This window comes from Heteronotia binoei, chromosome 18, assembly GCF_032191835.1.
Source record: "Heteronotia binoei isolate CCM8104 ecotype False Entrance Well chromosome 18, APGP_CSIRO_Hbin_v1, whole genome shotgun sequence".
Lineage (NCBI taxonomy): Eukaryota > Metazoa > Chordata > Lepidosauria > Squamata > Gekkonidae > Heteronotia > Heteronotia binoei.
In genome coordinates this window covers 49,773,752-49,796,497 of record NC_083240.1, presented here as the reverse complement: position 1 = coordinate 49,796,497, position 22,746 = coordinate 49,773,752, and the positions used below count along the sequence as shown (strand labels likewise).

The following is a 22,746-nucleotide window of genomic DNA, read 5'->3' as shown; positions in this document are numbered from 1 at the left end:
GTTCTACATTAGCAGGGCAAAAGGGGGCACTTGCTTCGAGGCCCTCAAGGACCAGGCAGAAGAGAAAGTGGCTCATCGCAGCAGCCTTCCTCACACCACAAGGACCACGAGAAGCCTCGCCACAGCCAGCCAGCCACAGGACAAAGAGCACATGCACGGGGTGGCTCAAGCACAGCTGCAACAGGACTGAAACCACTTCTCCAAACCTCGTCCTTCCAGTCGGGTGGGATGAAGAACAGACCTTTAACCTGTTTTACTCTTCTCCTAGGGCACATGAGCTGGTCAAGGAGACTGTAGCAAGCTGACAGCTCCACCTTGGTTGAATGAAGACAGCTGTTTGGCAAGAGATAGGCATGGCTGCTGTCCTGGCGTCCTTATCTGAACAGAAAAGATTTCCCTTAAAAAACAGATTCACCAAAAAACAAACAAAAAACCAGAACAGAAATGCCCTGCAAAAAACCACACCACAAAAAAACTACACCCTGATGGATGTAGGACTGTGCTGAACTTTTGTAGGATTTTTTTTCTGCAAAAAAAGAAAAGAAAAAAAGGCTGGCGGGGGGGAGGATTGGGCTCTCTGTCTCTCTTGGGGCCCAGGAAGCTTGGCCACATCACATGACTTGCTTTCCTATGAACTTTGGGTTGGGTCTCGGTGGTGGAGGAGGAGCAAAGAGAATCTTTTCCGGGGGGCTCCCAGCAGCCCTGCCTCAAGTAGGGAGGCCCACCTGACCCTCCCCAAGTGGTTAAACTTACTTTTTACAGGTGTGCCAACCTTCCTCTCCTGCTAGTGGGTCTGCAGAGAAGGAAAGGAGAAAAAGTGATTTCAGCGGGACTCAAGGGCACCTGATTCCATCTGCATCAGGCCAACTGGCAGGGCCCAGAGGCGGCTTCTGCTGCTGCTTCACAGCAACCCCTGAGCATCCTTCCACCTGCAGCTAACACTAGAGATTGGCTCTCACTTACATTTCCAGGGGCACAATGGGGGGGGGGGGCAATTTCCACTGACTCCTCCTTCCCACAGCAGCCCAAAACAAATCACAAAATGCTGCTGGGGGGGGGGGGGGCAGCAAGGAGGGGGTCAGTGAAAATTGCCTCCTCCTTGCAGCTGTGGGATTCTAGGCAGGATCCAGGGCTAGATCCCCATATCAGTTTGCATGGGAATTGGCTTGGCTTTGAGGCTTTTCCCTGGAAGCAATAATATGTTTGTCTGTCCGTCTTTGTGTAAAGTGTCTTCAAGTCACAGCTGACATCTGGTGGCCCCAGCTAAGGAGCTTTCCAGGCAAGTAAGGAATGCAGGTGGTTGCCTTGCTCTGCAGTCTTCCTTGTCGACCCTTTCAAGTACAGACCCTGCTTAGCTTCTGCATTGAACGAGATCGGGCTATCCCATGCTGCCTTCCCTTCCACCGTGTCTGTCCAAGACATGTCGTCTTTGAAGGTCAGGGCAGCATGCAGGACTTGCACTTCCTCACTTTGTCTCCCCAACAACTCTGCTTGGCAGTCTAGGCTAAGACAGGGGGGCTGGCCCAAGGTCACCCAGTGGTCTTTATAGCAGAGGGATTGTTTGGACCGATGTCTCCCAGATCCAAGGCTGACGCTCTAGCCACTCTGCCTCCTGATGTTAAGGCCTGTTGCAGCATTCTGAAGGCAGCCAGCAGATCACACGTTGCTGAAGCTAAGTGGGTCTAGATCAGGTCCACACCTACAGGGGAGATCTCCTGATAGCTGACACGTTTTGCCAACTGTTCCACTGCCATGTGCACTACTATCACTATGCAAGGTTGGGGGAAAGGGTTAAAATGGTGTTGGGGTGCCACAAGAACTCCTGGGCTCACTAAGGCACAGCAGTGCAGAGTCCCTGGCATGTGCTGGATTTTCTGAAAACACAGAAGATTTTGGTATGGCAACTGGTGCTTTTGTTGGATTCACCCCATTCCTATTTTGTCTTTTTTTAACATAATTTTTTTGTGCCACATATGCAGTCACAACATTCACATCCGTGCTCATATCCATGTACAAACTGGTTTCAGGGCCTAGGAGCTGAGGAGGAGAGAGAGGATGCTGGCCCACCAAACTGCTTTTTAGGAGCATCTCCTTCCCTTTAAACTTTTAAGGGCTATTCTTTTCTCTGGAAAGACTTGGCTTCTGAAATCAATCAACCACCCACATTAAAAAAAAATGGCATTTTAAAATGTGAAAGGATTAGAAATGCTGACTAAATGCTTAGGAAATCCTGGAGCCATGATCCGGCTAAATGTTCCCAAATTTTCGGGACCTGAAAAAAAATACCTAAAAAATTCTGATTGGTTAAGAAATGTCCCCAAAATTTAGGAAGACAAAAAACATGCCCTCCCCAAATTGAGATCTGAAATTAATCCCAGAATTTTGCATGTGCTGCAGATGGATTTTCCCTGAGGAATTCTTCTCATCTCAATTTCACCATAGATTCTGGAATTCAAAATTGTTTGTCTGTTTGTTTACATAAGAATATAAGAGAAGCCATGTTAGATCAGGAAAATGGCCCATCCAGTCCAACACTCTGTGTCACACAGTGGAAAAAAAGCCCAGGTGCCATCAGGAGGCCCATCAGTGGGGTCAGGACACCAGAAGTCCTCCCACTGTGCCCCCGCCCAAGCACCAAGGATACAGAGCATCACTGCCCCAGACAGAAGAACATAACAGAAGCCATGTTGGATCAGGCCAGTGGCCCATTCAGTCCAACACTCTGTGTCACACAGTGGCCAAAAAAACCAAGTGCCATCAGGAGGTCCACCAGTGGGGCTAGAAACCCTCCCATTGTGCCCCCCAAGCACCAAGAATACTAAATTGTTCAGGGTGGTGAGAACCAGAGAGGATTGTGAGGCACTCCAAAGGGATCTGTTGAGGCTGGGTGAGTGGGCGTCAACGTGACAGATGAGGTTCAATGTGGCCAAGTGCAAAGTAATGCACATTGGGGCCAAGAATCCCAGCTGCAAATACAAGTTGATGGGGTGTGAACTGGCAGAGACTGACCAAGAGAGAGATCTTGGGGTTGTGGTAGATAACTCACTGAAAATGTCAAGACAGTGTGCGATTGCAATAAAAAAGGCCAACGCCATGCTGGGAATTATTAGGAAGGGAATTGAAAACAAATCAGTCAGTATCATAATGCCCCTGGATAAATCGATGGTGTGGTCTCATTTGGAATACTGTGTGCAATTCTGGTCACCGCACCTCAACAAGGATATTATAGCATTGGAAAAAGTCCAGAAAAGGGCAACTAGAATTATTAAAGGTTTGGAACACTTTCCCTATGAAGAAAGGTTAAAACGCTTGGGGCTCTTTAGCTTGGAGAAACGTCAACTGCGGGGTGACATGATAGAGGTTTACAAGATTATACATGGGATGGAGAAAGTAGAGAAAGAAGTACTTTTCTCCCTTTCTCACAATACAAGAACTCGTGGGCATTTGATGAAATTGCTGAGCAGTCAGGTTAAAATGGATAAAAGGAAGTACTTCTTCACCCAAAGGGTGATTAACATGTTGAATTCACTGCCACAGGAGGTGGTGGCGGCTACAAGCATAGACAGCTTCAAGAGGGAGTTAGATAAAAATATGGAGCAGAGGTTCATCAGTGGCTATTAGCCATTATAGATATATAAATTATTTTTTGGCCCCTGTGTGACACAGAGTGTTGGACTGGATGGGCCACTGGCCTGATCCAACATGGCTTCTCTTATGTTCTTAATAATAAGAACATTGCTTTTCCTGAAGTCAAAGCAATGAATTGGAAATCCTCCATTGTTCAGTTTCTCATCCTGAAATTTGTACTAAGCATTGTGCACATATGGCTATATTTGTGTAGTGTGTTACCCATTTTTATTTATCCCTGTGCAAGGATTTACCTGTTTATGTATCATAGAATCATAGAGTTGGAAGGGAACTCCAGGGTCATCTAGTCCAACCCCCTGCACATTGCAGGAAATTCACAAATACCCACTCCCAAATTCACAGGATCTGCATTGCTGTCAGATGGCCATCTAGCCTCTGTTTAAAAACCTCCAAGGAAGGAGACCCCACCACCTCCTGAGGAAGCCTGTTCCACTGAGGAATCGCTGTAATGGTCAGGAAGTTCTTCCTAATGTTGAGACGGAAACTCTTTTGATTTAATTTCAACCCATTGGTTCTGGTCCTACCTTCTGGGGCCACAGAAAACAATTCTGCACCATCCTCTCTATGACAGCCCCTCAAGTACTTGAAGATGGTGATCCTATCACCTCTCAGCTGTCTCCTCTCCAGGCTAAACATCCCTAGCTCCCTCAACCTTTCTTCATAGGACTTGGTCTCCAGACCCCTCACCACTTTCATTGTCCTCCTCTGGACCGGTTCCAACTTGTCTATATCCTTCTTACAATGTGGTGCCCAAAACTGGACACAAATCCTGTGCAAGGATTTACCCTTTCTCTTACTCAAGTGCAAGAACGTGTGCAAGTGGCATAAATAAGAATCTTGACAACAAGATGTATAATTGCATCAAGACTGTTTTTTGTTGTGTTTTATCAGTCTTCACAGGGAGAACTGCAGGCATGGACTAAATGTGGCTTTATGTGATTGGCATCTGGAATAAATGTTATAAAAAGAACAAGAGATTGGATTTACACTCTGCCCTTAACTTGGAACCTCAGAGCGATTTACAATCTCCTTCCCCTTCCCCTTCTCACAACAGACACCCTGTGAAGTAGGTGGGGTTGAGAGAGCTCTTTCTAGAACTGCTGTCGAGAGGAACAGCTCTGAGAGAATTTATGGCTGACCCAAGATCACACAGCAGCTGCAGGTGGAGGAGGAGTGAGGAATCAAACCCAGTTCTCCCAGATTAGAGAGTGTGTACTTAATCACTACACCAAACCAGCTCCTAGAAATTTTGCTAGTTAACCTGAAGTAGGAGTTCTGGACATTGCTGAAGGAACTATATCAGAATGGAATCAGGTTTATCAGTTGATTTATATATTGCATTTATAGCTTGCCTTTCTCCACAATGGGAACCCTAAGTGGGTAACATTTTTCTTCTCTCTATTTTGTCCTCACAACAACCCTGTGAGGTAGCTTAAGCTGAGAGTTTGTGACTGTCCCAAAGTCACCCAGCTAGCTTCCATGGCAGAGTAGGGATTCGAACCCGAGTCTCCCAGATCCTAGCCCAGTGCTGTCACCGTTATAAAACACTGGTACTCTCTCAGCTGAGACCTTAAAGAGTCTGATCAATTCCCCACCAGCCTTATGCCGCTCTCACTCTCCTCTTCTCCGCGGGGCTTCTGTTGGATTTCACACTATCTGCCCCAGGGCTGCAACTTGCTCCACTTTTTTTGCACAGTAAACAAGATCCTCTAAAAATTGGTTTCTGTTTGCCGTACGAAAAAGGCAAAGCGAGTTGCAGCCCCGGGGCAGATAGTGTGAAATCCAAGGGAGAAGAGGAGTGTGAGAGCGGAAAGGCACTGCTTGGATAGATGGGATGAAGGGCCTGGCTCAGCAAGCTTTGTGCAGTAATACTTACTGGACCAGAACTTGAGTGGCTGAGTTTATCGAAACGAAACTTGAGATTTGACCTCGGAGAATTCCTGCTCTTTATATCTGTTGAAAAGATCCAATCAAAGAACATTTTGTTACAAGCCAAACCTGGAAAACCAATCAGCATAAAGTAGTTCTATGGAACTAAGAGGTAGGCTTGTGGTTTGCTGTAGCAGAGTGGGAAGGAAAAGGACACCCAAAAGACAGAACGATAATTGAAGCACTTAAGGACATAACTGGGAAGAGAAAAATTATGTAAAGAGTTAAATTTCTACCTAGGAAGTGAAGAAGATTTTCCTCTTGTTTGCTGTATATTTTTCCCATGAAGCAAATAATGTTATATTTAATTATACTCTTTTTAATTGTCAAAAAATGAAACCAGCTTTATACTACTTACAGCACAAGCTTGGGGGGGGGGGGTGAAAGTGCTCTGGGAGTGGACTTGCCGCTATGTGGGCACCAGAAGCATTTGTGCCGATGTACAACCGGCGCTGCCACAGTGGAGGGGAGTTACGTGGGCGGGGGGCAGCTCCAGCACCACTCCACCCGAGAGCAGCGGTGCCTGAAGGCTGTGCCCGAGCATGTGAGGAAGTCAGGTGGAGCACGGTGCTCAGGCGGAGGAGGGGGTGGAGTTGGGGGCGCAACCAGGCTTAGGTGGCTTCCTGAGCAGTTTGGGCCATGGCAGGCCCTCCCCCCCCGGAGGCGCAACGTTACGCCTGCAAAAACAGCGGCATGTCCCATAGGCACTCGCTGAAACCAAAAATAAAGGTCACCTCCACCGCTGCAGAAGCTTGCAAACCCCTTAGGGAGCGGTGTGATTGCCTCACCAATCCCCTCGCGCCTCGGTCTGGTGAACCCCCTTCCCGGTGCCCAATCGCAGTCCCCCCCCTCCTAGAAATACTTCCGCTCTGCCTTGCACAACTCAGTTGTTAGGGAGAGAAGTGCATGGCAGGAAGTTCTGCTGGCAAGCTGCCTGCCATACGGACTTAGAGCGAGGGACAGGCAGGCACGTTGGTGACGGGTTTTGCATTGCGCTGTAACTTTAACAGTATCTTTGACCTGCACGGGGGAGAGCGAGGTCTCTCCCCTGGGACTAACTGCTCTTGTTTCCAGGTCTCCACAGGTTCTGGGCTCGCAGAGGCTCTGCATGCAAGTGAGGACTGTCGCCCATGGCTGGGTAAGTTTCACTGTGCACCCCCACTATCCTCCCCCTCCCCTCGCTCTTGGCTGCTCGGTGTGCGAGCATCTCTGGCACTTGAACCAGGTAGTTGGCTCCGGCAGGGGGCATTTGCTGAGCCCACTCCTCTGTGGTTCTGCCTACCCCCTTCCCTTGGTCCACCCTCTGCTGCATTCCCAACCCCTGGAAGGGCACGGGGGGTGGGGGGTGGCAGCTGCCCCGATGCGGGGAGGTGGGTCAGAGACTGTCCCTTTAAGAGAGTGTCCGGCTGAAACACAGCCTGCTTTTCCAGCTGCCATCCCTGCAGATTCTCATGATCTCTGTCTCTGTTTTGCAGGTGGGACTCCAACACAGAGGCTTCTGTGTGTGTCACTCCACCGCTCTCCCCACTCCCTCAGCTGTTTCTGCCTGCCATTTGGAATGGAGCCCCGCCCATGGCGAGATTGCCCAGCGCACATCAGGGAAACTGTTGCACTCTGTTCCGGAAAAATAAAGTCTGAGCAGTGCCCTTTGTTGTCTCTCCTGCTTGGCATCTGTTGCACGTTCCCTGGGCAACCCCCCCACCCCCAGTCAGTGGCATCTCCGAGGGAATGCCTGGGAGGGTGGGCAGACTTGGTTCTTGGGGGGGTGGAAATGGGCTATGAGCCACCACGCTGCCCCCTGCGTGGCTGGACAGGGGAAGGGGGGTACCACCCATCAGCCTGCCCGGGCTGACAGCCCTGACCCCACAGGGCTGTTGTGCACAGGGCAGTAAGAGGGGTGCTGCTGAAGTGGATGCATGCTCAGCAGCTCACACTCTGAGTTCTGCGGTTCCCAAGGGAGGTGTTGCTTGCACATAGCAGGGGGTGGCAGGAGGGCAACACCGGGAGGGGGGGCTTCGGGTGGTGGTGTCTTTTGGACTTGGTCTGCCCGCTCCCAGACACACATTCCAGCCACTGTCTAGGACAGCGAACTCTGCACTTGGCAGCAGCAGCAGTAGTAATGGCATGACTTTGTGAGGTGGTGTCCCATTGCCTGCCCCTGCATCATGCCCCTTGTATTCTTGTGGGCGTTTCCCTTCCACATACTAGCTGAGGCTGACCCTGACAAGATTGGGCTAGCTTGAGCTCTCCAGGTCAGGAGATCTGACATGAGTAACACAAAAGAGATCAGACCTAAACAAATGGAAGAAACTGAGGTTTGTGCCAGCTCCAGTTTTGGTGTTTCTAAAATCAATTATCATGGTTAGACTGGAATGCAGAAGGAATGGTACTCAGGTGAGGTTGTTTTTTTTTTAAAAAAATTATGTTGTAACCTGCCCTGAGCCTGTTGACAGGCAGGGTAGGATAGAAATTAAATAACAACATAATTACTACTACTACAACAACCAAGACATTTATTTATTCATTTTCTTCTTTTGATAGCCTGTCCTTCCCGCAAAGCTGGCTCGGGGGGGGGGGGGCGGTTCCCCTCAATGGGATCAGAGAACTCCTGTCTGCTGCCAGCCTGGATCATGACTGTTCCCTGACAAGAAGAGAGCCGCTGCCTGGTGAGTCAAGGGCTGTTTCCACTGCTTTGGCTGTTGTCACTGGGTTTGGCACCACTCACCTGTGGGACTCCGGTTCATGATCACAGGGGTCGCTGCAGAGGCTAAACCTGGACTCTCGGTGCTTTGTGAGGGGCTGTAGACAAAGATGTCTTGCTTGAAGGGCGATGCTGTGGAAGGCTGGCTGCCCTGTGGGGCAGCAGGAAAGAGTGAGGCGGGCCAAGGAGGTCTCAACAGGCGAACAGGCTTGGCTCAGTGGCAGGCCACAAGCATGGCATGCAGAAGGCTGAGGATCCGGCTGGTACCTCCAGGCAAACTGTCTCACACAGTAGAGTTGGGATTTTCTTTGACCTCAGACTATAGAGAGCTGCTGCCCGTAAGAGTGGCAGATACTGAACCAATGGCCCAATTTGGTATAAGGCAACAGCTTCACATATCTGTTCCTCCTCCCCTTGCCTGTCACACTTTTGCCCACCAGTTTTGAATATGGGAATCCCCTTCTGTGTGTGATCAGGAATGGATCACTGTTCTTGATTTCACTGTCCCAGAGATAGGGGGGGGGGGGGGGCGGGGTATAGCGTCTGATCAACCCCTCAGAGATGCAACCACCAGGCCTTGAATTCAGCAGGAGTTCACAGGAGCACAGCTCCTGAACCTTTCTGAGAGTTCTCCCTCCTCCTCCCCACCTACCTACCTTGTCCATTGAGTAGTAGGTGCAGCTGCATAACAATCCCTGGATTAGGAGAGTGGGCAGCCAGCCAGCCACCAGGGGCTTTGCCACACCCACAGCAGCCCTCATTTACCCCTCAAGAAGCCCCCCACCCTTTCTCCACATCTTATGTGAATTTGGGCAGTAGGTGGCTTGCTCTCCTTTTGACTGGGGGGGGGGCGGCCAAGGAGAGCCCCAGGTGAGCGAGGCCTGCTTGGGCTGGCTGGATCTCTAGCCAGCCCAAGCAGGCCTCACTCGTCTGGGGCTCTCCTTTCTTGCATGGGGTTGGTTTTGGCTGGAGGGGGGGCAGCATACGCTAATGAGTTATGCTAATGAACTCCATCACCTATTTTTCTACAATACGACCCCTGGCAACCACCAAACATGTTCCATTGAAAATTAATAACTTTTTGTGTCTGTCTGACCACATATTTGTGTCCCAGGCCACTGAAGGGTGATCCCTTTAGCTTCCCTCTTCCTGGATCATCCACTTGAGTCATGACCTCCCTGACCATTCAAAAGCACAAGGTGCAGGTGAAGTTTTTCATGGTGAGCTCCACCAATAGCTCCAAGCCAGGATGACCTCCTCTGATGGCCAGTTGCGTCAGAGGAAAGTCTTTGCCTCTATGCTCTCCAGTTGAACTAGCTGGCCAATGGGAGGAGGAAGAGGAGATTGGATTTATGCCCCACTCTTCACTTGGAATCTCAGAGCGGCGCACATTCTGCTTTCCCTTTCCCTCCCCACAACTGACACCCTGTGAGGTAGGTGGGACTGAGGGAGCACTGAGAGAACTGCTTTTGAGAGAACAGCTCTGAGAGAACTTGTGACTGACCCAAGATCACACCAGCAGGTGCGTGGAAGAGTGGGGACCTGTATGCTGCACAAGATGATGATGATGATGAACTTGGATTTATATCCCGACTTTCACCTGAAGTCTCAAAGCAGCTTACAATCTCCTTTTCCTTCTCCTCCCCACAACAGACACCCTGTGAGGTGGGTGGGGCTGAGAGGGTTCTCACAGCAGCTGCCCTTTCAAGGACAACTCCTACAAGAGTTATGGCTGACCCAAGGCCATTCCAGCAGGTGCAAGTGGAGGAGTGGGGAATCAAACCCGGTTCTCCCAGATAAGAGTCCACACACTTCACCACTACACCAAACTGGCTCTCCAGTTAGATCAGTGGCCTGATACAGAAGAGCTTTTATATACTTAGATGAGGCATCCCTCCTTCTCTTTCCCATTTTCTGATATGCTGTCTGCTGGGCATCATCTAATAATCAAGATTTTTGTTTTCTTTCCTCAGTTTCAGGGACTGTTTTAAGAAAACCACAACCAGTCAAACTCAGGGCTTGGAGGATTCATTATGAGTCTCTCAGTCTGGCAATTTGAATGAATCTCCATGGTTTCCTCTGTGGGATTAATGAAAACCATGGTGATAAATATCTAACTTTCCCGCACTTCTTTATTCCGAAGAGAGGGAGGAGAAATTGATAGGGGCTTGGAAATAACAGCAAGGGAAGGGGGATGATGGGGCAAATGAAAGGACGCCATTCTGGCAACACAGATGTGGTGGAAGCCAGTTTGATGCGGTGGTGGTGAGAGGGCCAGCGCTGGATCTCCCTCTGCCATGGTTGTTTGTCTGGGTGGTTTTGGGTCCAGCCCCTCTCTCTCACCCTCACCTAACTCTCAGGACTTTTGTGTGGATCACATAGAGGAGGGTCGTGAGCTGCTTTGTGTCCCCACTGGGGGGAGAAAATCAGGGTATGAAAGAAGTATATAAACCATTGTCCAAAAGCTAGACAACTCCCCCCCCCCCACATACTCTTACACATTTGTAACTTGAATGTACATACTTGTGATTTTCTTTCACAGGACTGCAAGAAAAAATCCTGAACTTCTTTTAGAGTTGATGTACCTGGTGGCCTTTGCAACATTCCAGCCAGCTTCCTTCCCCCCTCTAAGACCAAGGAAGATTCAGAAAGATACCAGGCTGTCGTACTCCTCCATTGCTTCACTCTCTCCTGCTGTGCTGCTGAAACTGCTGGTGCTGGAGGATGAGTGAGAGATGTTTGGCCGCCCGTTCTCTTTGAGCTTCATGAAAGGCCTGGCAGTCAGACGAGAACAGAACAGTGAAGTGCAGGTAGCTCCAGCAGCAGCCAGGGTTTTTTAGAGATTTTTTTTGGAGGTTTTTAAAGCACCCTTGTAAAAACTGGCAGCTCACTGGGATGGGGTGCTGAAACCTGCAACAGCTTGGCTTGAGACAGTAATTCGTCTGGCTCATATTGCTCACACAGGAAAACTAGAATTTAGATGCATCTGGGAATAGTTCATAAACTGGAACAATTCAATTGAAAGAATACCACCTCTGTCATTTTTTTTTTGAATAGTAGGCAGTAGGACTGTCAATGCCCACCATGAAGGCCACGTGGCTGTAGCAGCAAACCGTGCATCCCTTGAGTTGCTTCACTGAGATTGTCTTGAACAGCTCTTGCACATTTTTTTTTAAAATGCAAGCAAAAAAACAGTAGCCCACAGTGCTGCTGCTGAAATTTGGAATTGCCTAGAATCAGGGGTGGCCAACAGCAGCTCTCCAGATGTTTTTCCCTACAGCTCCCATCAGCCCCAGCCATTGGCCATGCTGGCTGGGGCTGATGGGAGTTGTAGGGAAAAAAACAACTGGAGAGCTACCATTGGCCACCCCTGGAGATAGAAGTATTTGCCTGGTCTGCAGTGCTCACAGCTATTATTCATTCCAAAAAAACACAGTTTTGCAGGCCACCTTTTAGAGGGTGGCAGCCCTGGTGTGCTGAAGTAGAAGAGCTGGATTCGAGTCCAGGAGCACCTGAGAGACCAGCCTGATTGGGGGGGGGGGGGGTACACTCTTTCAAGAGTCAAAGCTCTTGGCGTCTGTTGTGTCCTGAGTGATGTTTGGCAGAAGCGTTCATGCAGGCACAGCAACAGTGGGCCACTAGAGACTCATTGCTACAATAAGAGACGTGGACTCTACGGGTGGGTTTGGCATGAAGCTCAGTGATTGTGATTTAGTATGGGGATCTGGGGGCTGTTTCTTTTGCATGCATATAAGCGGGGTCGCAGCCCCACCATCTTGTCTTGTTCCTGAGTAGTAATAAAGGATGTTCCTGTTTTGAACATCCATGCATCAAACCCAGTCTCTGATAGCCTCTGGCCAAGGGAGCTTGGACTCTCAAAAGCTTCTACCCCAAAATCCTCATTGGTCTCGAAAGTGCTCCTGAGTGTGAATCCAGCTGTTCTTTTGCAAAGGGACAGGTTCCTTTCCCATGGGACTTTTGCTTCTTTTCTGAGTTTCCACAGAATATTACTGTTCAGTCTTCTCTCTGCTTTACTCCATTATCTTCGCCCCAATGTTAATTAGTTTTCATACATACGCACAACTCAGTACAACACAATACATGATAGAACACACAGTTCTACACCCTAGGCCTTAGTGAGCCAGACAGATTATAAATAAAATACAAATACAAAAAAGATTTTCCCCCAGCTCCATTATAGCCTATGGAGACCATTATAGTCAATTGGTCCCAGAGGCAATAATGGAGAAATGATCCAGGGGTATCTGAGGCTTGGTGGGGCTGTTTTTTGAGGTAGAGGCACCAAATTTGCCCCCAAGTTTCAAAAAGATTAGACCAGGGGGACCCCGTCCCCCATTGTTTCCAGTAGAGGGGAAGAATGCCTTCTCAGTTCACTCATGAGCAAAGGTAAAAATTCGTATGCTGTCAGCTAAAATGTTGTGAGCCAGCACCCCTAACACAGCTTAGAAGAAGATATTGGACATATCCCAGCCTTTACTCTGAATCTCAGAGCAGTCACTATCTCCTTTACCATCCCCCCCCCACAACACACACACACAACAGACACCCTGTGAGGTAGGTGGGGCTAAGAGAGCTCTTACAGCAGCTGCCCTTTCAAGGACAACTCCTACGAAAGCTATGGCTGACCCAAGGCCATTCCAACAGGTGTAAATTGAGGAGGGGGAATCAAACCCGGTTCTCCCAGATAAGAGTCCACACACTTCACCACTACACCAAACTGGCTCTCTTCCAGTTAGAGGAAACTCTGCTCAACAGTATTGTCATCGTGAAGCTTCTTGGGGAGTGATCCCTGATGCTTGCTGGCCATGACTAGAAACAGAAGAAACACCACACCATATGACACCTCCTTGGCAATTACCTCTCTTTGTTAGGACAGATTTCTGGTGAGCTTGGATTAGAGGTGGCTTCTGATTTCATTTCTTGGGAGGAAGGTCCACCATCTGGAGTTTTGGGGTTCCCTGAGCCACTATCACTATGAAGGAAGCAAAATAGATGAGGTGGGTTTAAAAATAATAATAATAATCAAACAAAAATAAATAATAATAAAAAACAAACAAACTGATCACAAGATTGTTTCAAAATGGCAATCCTCTAATCCAGGACTCAACACTACCGGACTTGAACTCAACAGATACAGGGAATGGATATCTCACTGGAGAAAATCACTGTCCACCATCAGAGGTTTTGTGCATAACTAGGATTAAGGTCTGTTGTGAGGGAAAATACAATGGGCTCTAGAAAGAGGCTCTGGGCAAGTGCCCCCCACCCTTGGTGTCTTCCCATTCCCCCCCTCCAACTACCACTCACACCCAATCATCTCTTTCTCTCAACTACCCTGCACCCTTGGTATGCCATTACTCTCCCCCACCTGTGACATTTACTCATCCCACCCTTGCTTTCTTCCCACCCACCAATCCTGGCTCCCCACCCCCTCCACATATGTGTGTGTCCCTGTGTCTGTGGTGACTCAGCGCTCTGAAAGAAGCCTAGAACAGAGATAAGGAAGAATAATTATGGGGGTACAGGGGGCATGACGACAGTCACACAGATGCTGAAGCTCAGAATTCCTTTTGTTTGTAGTGCATCTTTGCTGCCTTTTCCACTATTCAGCCCTGTGGTATTTAGCAGTGTGAGCTTGTGGCATGATCTGGGGGTTTTTTTGACTGGCTTGGTTGTGCTATGGTATACCATAGAGCAGGGGTGTCGAACTCATTTGTTATGAGGGCCAGATCTGACTTAAGTGAAACCCTGTCAGACTGGGCCATGTGTGCCAAAAAAATGTAATGGTAGGTAGCAGAGAGATAAACACAGAAAAACACAATTAAAGATTTTTTTAAAAAAAAACTTAAAATAAAACATGCTTAAAAGATTAGGACCCTTGCAATATCTGAACTCTCTGCTCACAACCTGAGTTCAACCCCAGCGGAAGCTGGTTTCAGGTAGCCAGCTCAGATTGACTCAGCCTTCCATCCTTCTGAGGTCAGTAAAATGAGCACCCAGCTTGCTGTGGGGAAAGTGTAGATGACTGGGGAAGGCAATGGCAAACCACCCCATAAAAAGTCTGTCGTGAAAACATTGTGAAAACAACGTCACCCCAGAGTCGAAAATGACTGGTGCTTGCACAGGCGACTACCTTTACCTTAATACTTTTCTTATTTATAATAACTGACACCACTTGCTCTGAATTCTTGCATCAAAATCTGAAGCAATTTTGAGTATGCTGTTTAGGAGTTGTTAGGGTGGGTGTCTGTAAGTTGCAAACTTATTTTTGATTTATTGATATTCAGTACAGAAATCTCATGGTCAGGGGAAAACATGAAATGAATGGGCATTGTGAGCTTTTGTATGTAAGTTACTTCGTGTGCTAGAAGAAAGTAGAGGATTTGCTCTGTAGCTCCTGTGCAATTGAGCAAGCCTGGCAAAGCAAGCTTGACACAGAAGGAAGCAAGAGAGAGAGAAGGAAGCAGATGACAGTGAGTTGCTTGCAGGCCTGATAGGAGCCCTCTGAGGACCTGATCCAGCCCTTGGCCCACATGTTTGACACCCTGCCATAGAGTATGCACCTCAAGGTGGTTTCTGTAGGGAAACTGATCTGATTTCAGCTTTCCATCTCCTCCCCCCTCCCTGCAGCCTCTACCTAGGAAAAGTACAGTCTTTCTCCACAGTGACCTCATCAGGGTATAATGACATAGAGTTCACCCTGCAAAGCAGCTGTTTTCTCCAGGGGAACTGATCTCTGCCATCTGGAGAGCAGAGTGATCTCCAGCTCTCATCTGGAGATTGGCAATAATTTTTTCCAAGAAGAAGTGGTTGGTTGAGGGTGGCATTGTACCTGTCTGAGGTCCCACCCCTCCTCAAACTCCACCCTATCCAGGCTCTACCCCTCAAATCTCCAGGAATTTCCCAACCTGAAGTTGGCAACCCTATCTTCATCTCAGCAGCAGTAGCATGCAGCTAGGTCTAGGGCAGCCAACCTCCAGGTGAAGCCTGAAGATCTCCTGGTATCACAGCTGAACTCCAGACAACAGAAAATAACTGCTTTGGTGTGTGGACTCTACAGCATTCTATTCAGGTGAGGCCTCTCCCTTTAATGAGAGAAGCAACTCTGGTTGCCTAGCAACAGCCTCTGGCTAGCAGCTTCCCCAGTTCCCCAATCCTCATATGTCCTGGGGCAAAGCAGGAGGGAAGTGACCTCATCAGGGTATAATGACACAGAGTCCACCCCGCAAAGCAGCTGTTTTCTCCAGGGGAACTGATCTCTGCCATCTGGAGAGCAGATGTAATTCTGAGTGATCTCCAGCTCTCATCTGGAGATTGGCAACAATGGTTTCCAAGAGGAAGTTAGAACGGATAAAAGGAGGTACTTCTTCACCCAAAGGGTGATTAACATGTGGAATTCACTGCCACAGGAGGTGGTAGCAGCTACAAGCATAGCCAGCTTCAAGAGGGGGTTAGATAAAAATATGGAGCAGAGGTCCATCAGTGGCTATTAGCCACAGTGTGTATGTGTATATATATATAAAAATAATTTTTTTGGCCACTGTGTGACACAGAGTGTTGGACTGGATGGGCCATTGGCTTCTCTTATGTTCTTATGCAAGGCTGAGGGGAGGAGGGGAGGAGGGAGTGACAGGAAAGTGGCAATCACCATGGCCTCTGAGGAAATGCTCCAGGTGAGGCCCAGCCTTGCTGCCTTGTTACATTACCAACTTCATTCCATATCTCTGCAGTTTCCCCACTGCTGCTGCCTACTTCCTCTTCTGAATGCCACAGAGGGTGGGTAGGCAACAGCAGACGAGAGAGAGGAGTGGGCCCAGTCAATGGAGCCACATCCACTCAGACTGGATCTTTTACATTTCTGTCTGGATATTATTGTTGTCATTGTGCTTCAACTTCTGTTGTTGTTGTTACTGCTGTTGTTTTAATTTATGAATCGCCTCATCCTGGCCAATGCCAGACTCTAGGCGATGTACAACAGAGCTTCCTGGTTTCATTTGGTAAAAACACTTCTCCCTTCACCCTCTTCCATTTGTTCTTACTCTTTTTGCACCTCTGTATTGGAATATGTATTGGAATAAGGACAAAAATGGTAGGGACCTAACAGAAACAGAAGAGATCAGGAAGAGGTGGCAAGAATACACAGAAGAATTATACAAGAAGGATCTCAATGACCCGGACAACCATGACAGTGAAATTGATGACCTTGAGCCAGACATCCTGGAGTGTGAAGTCAAATGGGCTTTAGAAAGCATTACTAACAACAAAGCAAGCGGAGATGATGAGCTAGTCAAAGTCCTAAAAGATGATGCTGTTAAAGTGATGCACACATTATGTCAACAACTTTGGAGAACACAACAGTGGCCACAGGATTGGAAAAGATCAGTTTATATTCCAATCCCAAAGAAAAGTAATGCCAAGGAATGTTCAAACTATCGCACCATTGCACTCATTTCACATGCCAGCAAGGTCATGTTAAGGATCCTACGAGCTAGGCTTCAGCAGTATGCCCATTGGGAACTACCAGAAGTTCAAGCTGGGTTTTGGAGAGGTAGAGGAACTAGAGATCAAATTGTCAACATTCGATGGATTACGGAGAAAGCACGGGAGTATCAGAAAAACGTCTATTTCTGCTTCATTGTCTATGCTAAAGCCTTTGATTGTGTGGATCACAACAAACTGTGGCAAGTCCTTAAAGAGATGGTAGTACCAGACCATGTCTCCTGAGAAACCTGTATAAGGGTCAAGAAGCAACTGTCAGAACAGGATATGGAACAACTGATTGGTTTAGAATAGGAAAAGGAGTTCGACAAGGATATATATTGTCACCCTGCTTACTTAATTTATATGCAGAGTACATCATGTGGAATGCTGGCCTGGATGAGGCACAAGCCAGAATTAAGATTGCTGGGGAAAATATCAACAACCTCAGATATGCAGATGACTCTACTCTAATGGCAGAAAGTGAGGAGGACCTAAAAAACATATGAACATATGAAGCTGCCTTATACTGAATCAGACCCCCCGTCCATCAAAGTCAGTATTGTCTACTCAGACTGCCAGCGGCTCTCCAGGGTCTCAAGCTAAGGTTTTTTACACCTATTTACCTGGACCCTTTTAGTTGGAGATGCCGGGGATTGAACCTGGGACCTTCTGCTTACCAAGCAGATGCTCTACCACTGAGCTACCATCCCTCAACCTCTTGTTGAGGGTGAAAGAGGAGAGTACAAAAGTAGGCTTGAAACTCAACATCAAAAAAACTAAGATCATGGCATCCGGCCCCATCACTCCTTGGCAAATAGAAGGGGAAGACATGGAAGTAGTGACAGACTTCACATTTCTGGGATCCAAGATCACTGCAGATGGTGACTGTAGCTATGAAATTAAAAGATGTTTGCTCCTTGGGATGACAGCTATGGTGAGAGAGAGTGGAAGAGAGAGACAGCTATGGTGAATCTGGGCAGTATAATAAAAAGTAGAGACACCCCCCTGCCAATAAAAGTCATATAGTCAAAGCGATGATATACCCAGTAGTAATGAATGTCTGTGAGAGTTGGACCATAAGGAAGGCTGAGTGCAGAAGAATAGATGCTTTTGAGATGTGGTGCTGGAGAAGACTCTTGAGAATCCCTTGGACTGCAAGAAGATCAAATCAGTCAGTCCTAAGGGAAATCAACCCAGAGTGTTCACTGGAAGGTCAGATGCTGAAGCTGAAGCTCAAATACTTTGGCCACCAAATGAGAAGGGAGCACTCCCTGGAGAAGATTCTGATGCTGGGAAAGACAGAAAGCAAAAGAAGAAGGGGACGGCAAAAGATGAGATGCCTGGACAGTGTTACTGATGAATCTGAGCAGACGTCAGAGGATGGTGGAAGACAGGAGGGCCTGGCATGACTTTGTCCATGGGGTTGCAAAGAGTTGGACTAGACTGTGCGACTGAAAAACAACAACAACATTGGAATATCTGCCAGCTGAGGAGAACAGGCACTTCTTGTTCCACACTGAGAATATCCTAAAACCCTTATAGTTGTGCATATCAAGTGTCCCAATAGCTGTGGTGTCCATGTTGTGTGAACAGAACAACACATATGACCTGACCACTGAGTTTTTCAGGGCTTTTTTTAGCACACACTGAGGACAACTGAGCATTTTGTGCAGACTGCAGGTAGATGAGCTTCCCATAAGTGCTATCTGTAGACTCCTGGCACACATAACTATACCACTGGAAAAGAAATACATCTCATATCACATGCACACATTTCCAGCAATGAGAGAGCTGTATGTCTGAGCAGTCAGGAAAAGGCCTGGGCAAGCTATGCTGTAGCACATAGACCTTATCCACCTTTAACTTCAGATCTACATTTTCAAGTACCCAAGAAATGTGCAAACTATTTAAAAACCTTAAGCACACCAAAATAGGAGATGCTGTCACATTCTGCCATCACCAATCTGCAATTGTTCCCCTTGTGGCCATGGCGCCAGGCTATTCAGCAGAAGAGCTAGTTACTCTTTCCATGCAGGGAAAAATGTTTTCATTCCTGAAAAGGTGGCTCTCTTTTTGAAAGTAGCCATTGAAACTAGATCCTGGATGCTGAAGGACCTCTGGTAAACACATACAGTTGCTATATTTTGTTCTAATGATAACCCACACTCATACATCAGCATTTAATTCACTGAATTACCATCGATTCCGGGGTTCTGCCTGGCTCTCTGACCCTGTGTGCAATCGGGGGAAGAGCCCTGACCGTCTCTTGATGGGGCTCCGGGACTGATTCTTGGCTGTTGCGGCTGCCACTGGAGGCTGGCAAACAAAGCAGAAATCTCAGTGTAACTTTCCTTCCTGTTTTGCTGGATGGCATTGTCTTGGATAAAGGCTTCAGATGGCTGGTCCCAGACTGTCTTCTGTCTTTAGTCCTTCTGCCAAGGAGCTCATGCATCTTATTGTCACCCCAACTCAGTGAGGTGGGCTCAGGTCACCTGGGGAGCCTGAGAACTGAGTGGGGGCTTGAAGCCCAGCATCCCAGATCCTCCTTCAACATCTCAGCTGACCTACTGTTTGGCCAGGGCTGAGAGAGTATTCTCTCTGCTTCTTGCCATGTGGTATTATGGGACTCAGTGGCAGAGCAGCTGCTTGGCCTGCAGGAACTCCCAGCATTTCCAGTGGAAGGGCCAGGCAGGAGGGGAGGGAAAAGGCCTCGCCCTGGGACTCTGGAGAGCTGCTGCCAGTCAGAGTTGACAACTGACTGGCCATGATGGGTCAATGTCTGGTTCAGTATAAGAGAGTTTCATGCTTTCAGTTTTGAATCTTTTTGTCAATTATTTTGGTTTTTAAGAAAAATAAAAAATAATTTAAAATTATTTTGGTTCTCAAATTCTTGCTTTAACTTTTTTTGCATTTCTGTTTTCCATTTTATTTTTATATATTCAAGCATACATTTAATCTTACCTCCGGGATCGCCTTTCCCCATATTTCCCCCCGAGAGCACTGCGTTCAGGGACTCAAAATCTCTTGTCAATCCCTGGGCCAAAGGAGGCCAGGCTGAAGACAACTAGGGCCAAGGCTTTCTCAGTGCCAGAACCCTATTGGAAGAATGAGCTCCTGAAAGAGATCAGGGCCTCATGGGACGCCTCTCAGTTCCGCAGGGCCTGCAAGACCAAGTTATTCCATTTTGCATTTAATTGCTGAACTTGGATCTTGATGTAGCAGTTGAAACAAGAACCTGTATTTAACATTGCCTAGACCACTGTGAAAATGAAGCCAATCTTAGAACTGCCTAGTTCTATAAAGAAAGCTTGAAGGAACTGGGGATGATTAACTTGGCTGAGGAGGTGGCTGAGAAGTGATAGGATCACCATCTTCAAGTACTTGAGGGACTGTCATAGAGAGGACGGTGTGGAATTGTTTTCTGTGGCCCCAGAAGATAGGACCAGAACCAATGGGTTGAAATTAGATCAAAAGAGTTTCCGGCTCAACATTAGGAAGAACTTCCTGACCGTTGGAGCAATTCCTCAGTGGAACAGGCTTCCTCGGGAGGTGGTGGGCTCTCCTTCCTTGGAGGTTTTTCAACAGAGGCTAGATGGCCATCTGACAGCAATGAAGATCCTGTGAATTTGGGGTAGGTATTTGTGGGTTTCCTGCATTGTGAAGGGGGTTGGACTAGATGACCCCAGAGGTCCTTTCCAACTCTACGATTCTATGATTCTAGTTATCTACTGTATTAACAACACTATATTATTGTATGGTATTATTGCTATTGTTTTATCATGTTTTATGCTTTTTCATTGCCATTGGCCTGTTAGCCCCCTGAGCCTGCTTTGGTGGGGAGGGTGGAATACAAATCTAATAAAATAAAATAAAAATAAATTTAAATTTCTGTCTTCCTGAAACCCATTTTATTTTTATTTATTAAAGCACATATTTAAATGTATATCTCCCAGAGACCCAAAATGACTTGCACAGGGTCACCCAGCAAGCTTCCATTGCCAAGCAGGGAGTCAGTCTAGCCATCTGGCCCCTGCTGGCTCTCTTGTTTGCACTGTGTATGCCGCTGTACTGCTCTGAGATGCAACCAATGTGCTATTTATATGTGCAATGCATTTGTATGTACATTCCACTGAGGTATTTCATAGCTCATGCTGAAAAATCTGTATATTTTACAGGCACGTGTGTACAGTCACACACACATGCCTGCCCTTTACTGAAATCAGACCCTGGGTCCATCAAGGTCACTCTTGTCTACTCAGCCTGGCAATGTCTCTCCAAGGTCTCAGGCTGAGGTCTTTCACTTCTCCTCCTGCCAGGGAAGATACCAGGGAATTGACCTGGGACCTTCTGCAAGCAGAGCAGGTGCTTTATCACTGAGCCGTGTCTGATCCATTTTTCTGCTGGTAAGAAAGGAAATGAAGCTGATGGGCAGGAGGCTCAGGACAGACAAAAGGATATACTACTTTATACAGAGAGAGTAAAATGCAGAATTAACTCCCAGAGGATGTAGTGATGGACATAGGAATAAACAGCTTTAGAGGGGGTTTAGATAGATGCATGGAGGCTAAGTCTATCAGCGGCTGTCAGCCATGGTGACTGAGGAAACCTCCACATTCAGCCTCTGAATCCCAAAACCAGGAGGCCAACATCTTGGACTCTGTGCCCTGTTGTTGGCCACCCAAAGGATGTGGCTGGCCACTGTGTGAGACAGAATGCAGGACTAGATGGACCCTCACTGGTCTGACCCAATAGGGAGGGCTTTTCTTATATTTTTATGAAAGAGGATTCCCTTCTCCCCCAATTGTTGTTCTGGGGATCATGGGACATGCGTGCACAAAAGCCATGGGAGATGAGGCCATAGAAAGGGGGGGGGAGAGCTGGGCAAGATTGAGTGGGAAAGTGGGTAGGATCCAACCCATTGTTATCATTTGATAAAATTACATAATGAATAAGTAGAATCTGTTGGTCTGAAGCAGCAGAACAAACTTTGAATCCAGATGTTGGTTATGTGAATGCCTTTGGATCACATTTTCCTTTCTTTGTTAGAAAATTATACCCCTGCTGAACTTAGCTATTTCCAGCCTTATGCTATGCATTTTCATTCCAGAGTACAGTCTACTTCTATTTAGTTTTCAGTTGTTATACCCCCATCTCTCCAGACATATGCTTAAAACATCTAAAAAATGAAAGTCCAACAATAAAAACATGTACATTTAAAAACAATTAAGTGAAACCTCAGGTTTAAGCAATCAATGGTTGTTCTCACATATCTCAAAAAAGATTCAAGTTTTTAAATTCTGCAAAAACTGCTCTAGGGATGATGACATTGACACCTGCCAATCTACACTGCACATGATTTCTTCTGCAGCCCACTGGCAGAATCAGTCCCAGAGATGGCAACAACTCTTTCTATGGAACATCTGCACAGTTCCTCAGTTGTGCAATACTTACAGAGAAGGTGGCCTTTGTGATTTCACCACTGTTATGTGCAATTCCCCCACTCAGGCTCCCAGGGATTCCTCCACTGTGGTGTTTCTTCTGACTCCCAACCATCGTTTCCATGGAATGGCTGCGGACTCGGATGGCTCTCTGGGGGGAGTAGAAAGAGGTTGTCTAGTTTGAATATAATGCTGCATTTAGAGCCTCCTTCCCCCACCCCCCCAGTCTGGATTTTGCTGATATTGGAAAACAATGAGTTTCTTTTATTATTTGGCTTCTTTAAAAGTATAGTGTATAAATGTTTTAAATAAAGTAAATCTGCTTTATTTCATTGAAATTTGCCACTTGGTTATATTTGTAACAACCAACTTTGAGATGTTCCAAAGCTGGAGTATGTTTTGGAACCTACTTTTATGCCAAGGATTTGTTAAATGTGGACTGTTTGGAGGCCCCTGTGTCCCTGCCAGGTAGAGCCCAGGCTGATGTTCCCTGCGGTCCATTGGGCAAGGAGCTGAAGGCAGAGCACC

At 47.4% G+C, this 22,746-nt stretch overlaps 1 protein-coding gene across 1 annotated transcript in view; it reads right to left on the bottom strand.

The window, feature by feature from the left end:
- Positions 1-771: 771 nt before the first annotated feature.
- The window catches only part of RAP1GAP2 (RAP1 GTPase activating protein 2), a 382,570-nt gene continuing 360,595 nt past the window's right edge, over positions 772-22,746 (bottom strand). The window contains exons 17-23 of the mRNA XM_060259483.1: positions 22,232-22,369; positions 18,978-19,096; positions 13,158-13,271; positions 10,935-11,052; positions 8,303-8,429; positions 5,525-5,601; positions 772-793 (exon numbers count right to left, since the gene is read on the bottom strand). Of these exons, the coding sequence (XP_060115466.1) occupies positions 785-793; positions 5,525-5,601; positions 8,303-8,429; positions 10,935-11,052; positions 13,158-13,271; positions 18,978-19,096; positions 22,232-22,369 (702 nt within the window). The 3' untranslated portion in view covers positions 772-784. The remainder of the gene's footprint in view (positions 794-5,524; positions 5,602-8,302; positions 8,430-10,934; positions 11,053-13,157; positions 13,272-18,977; positions 19,097-22,231; positions 22,370-22,746) is intronic.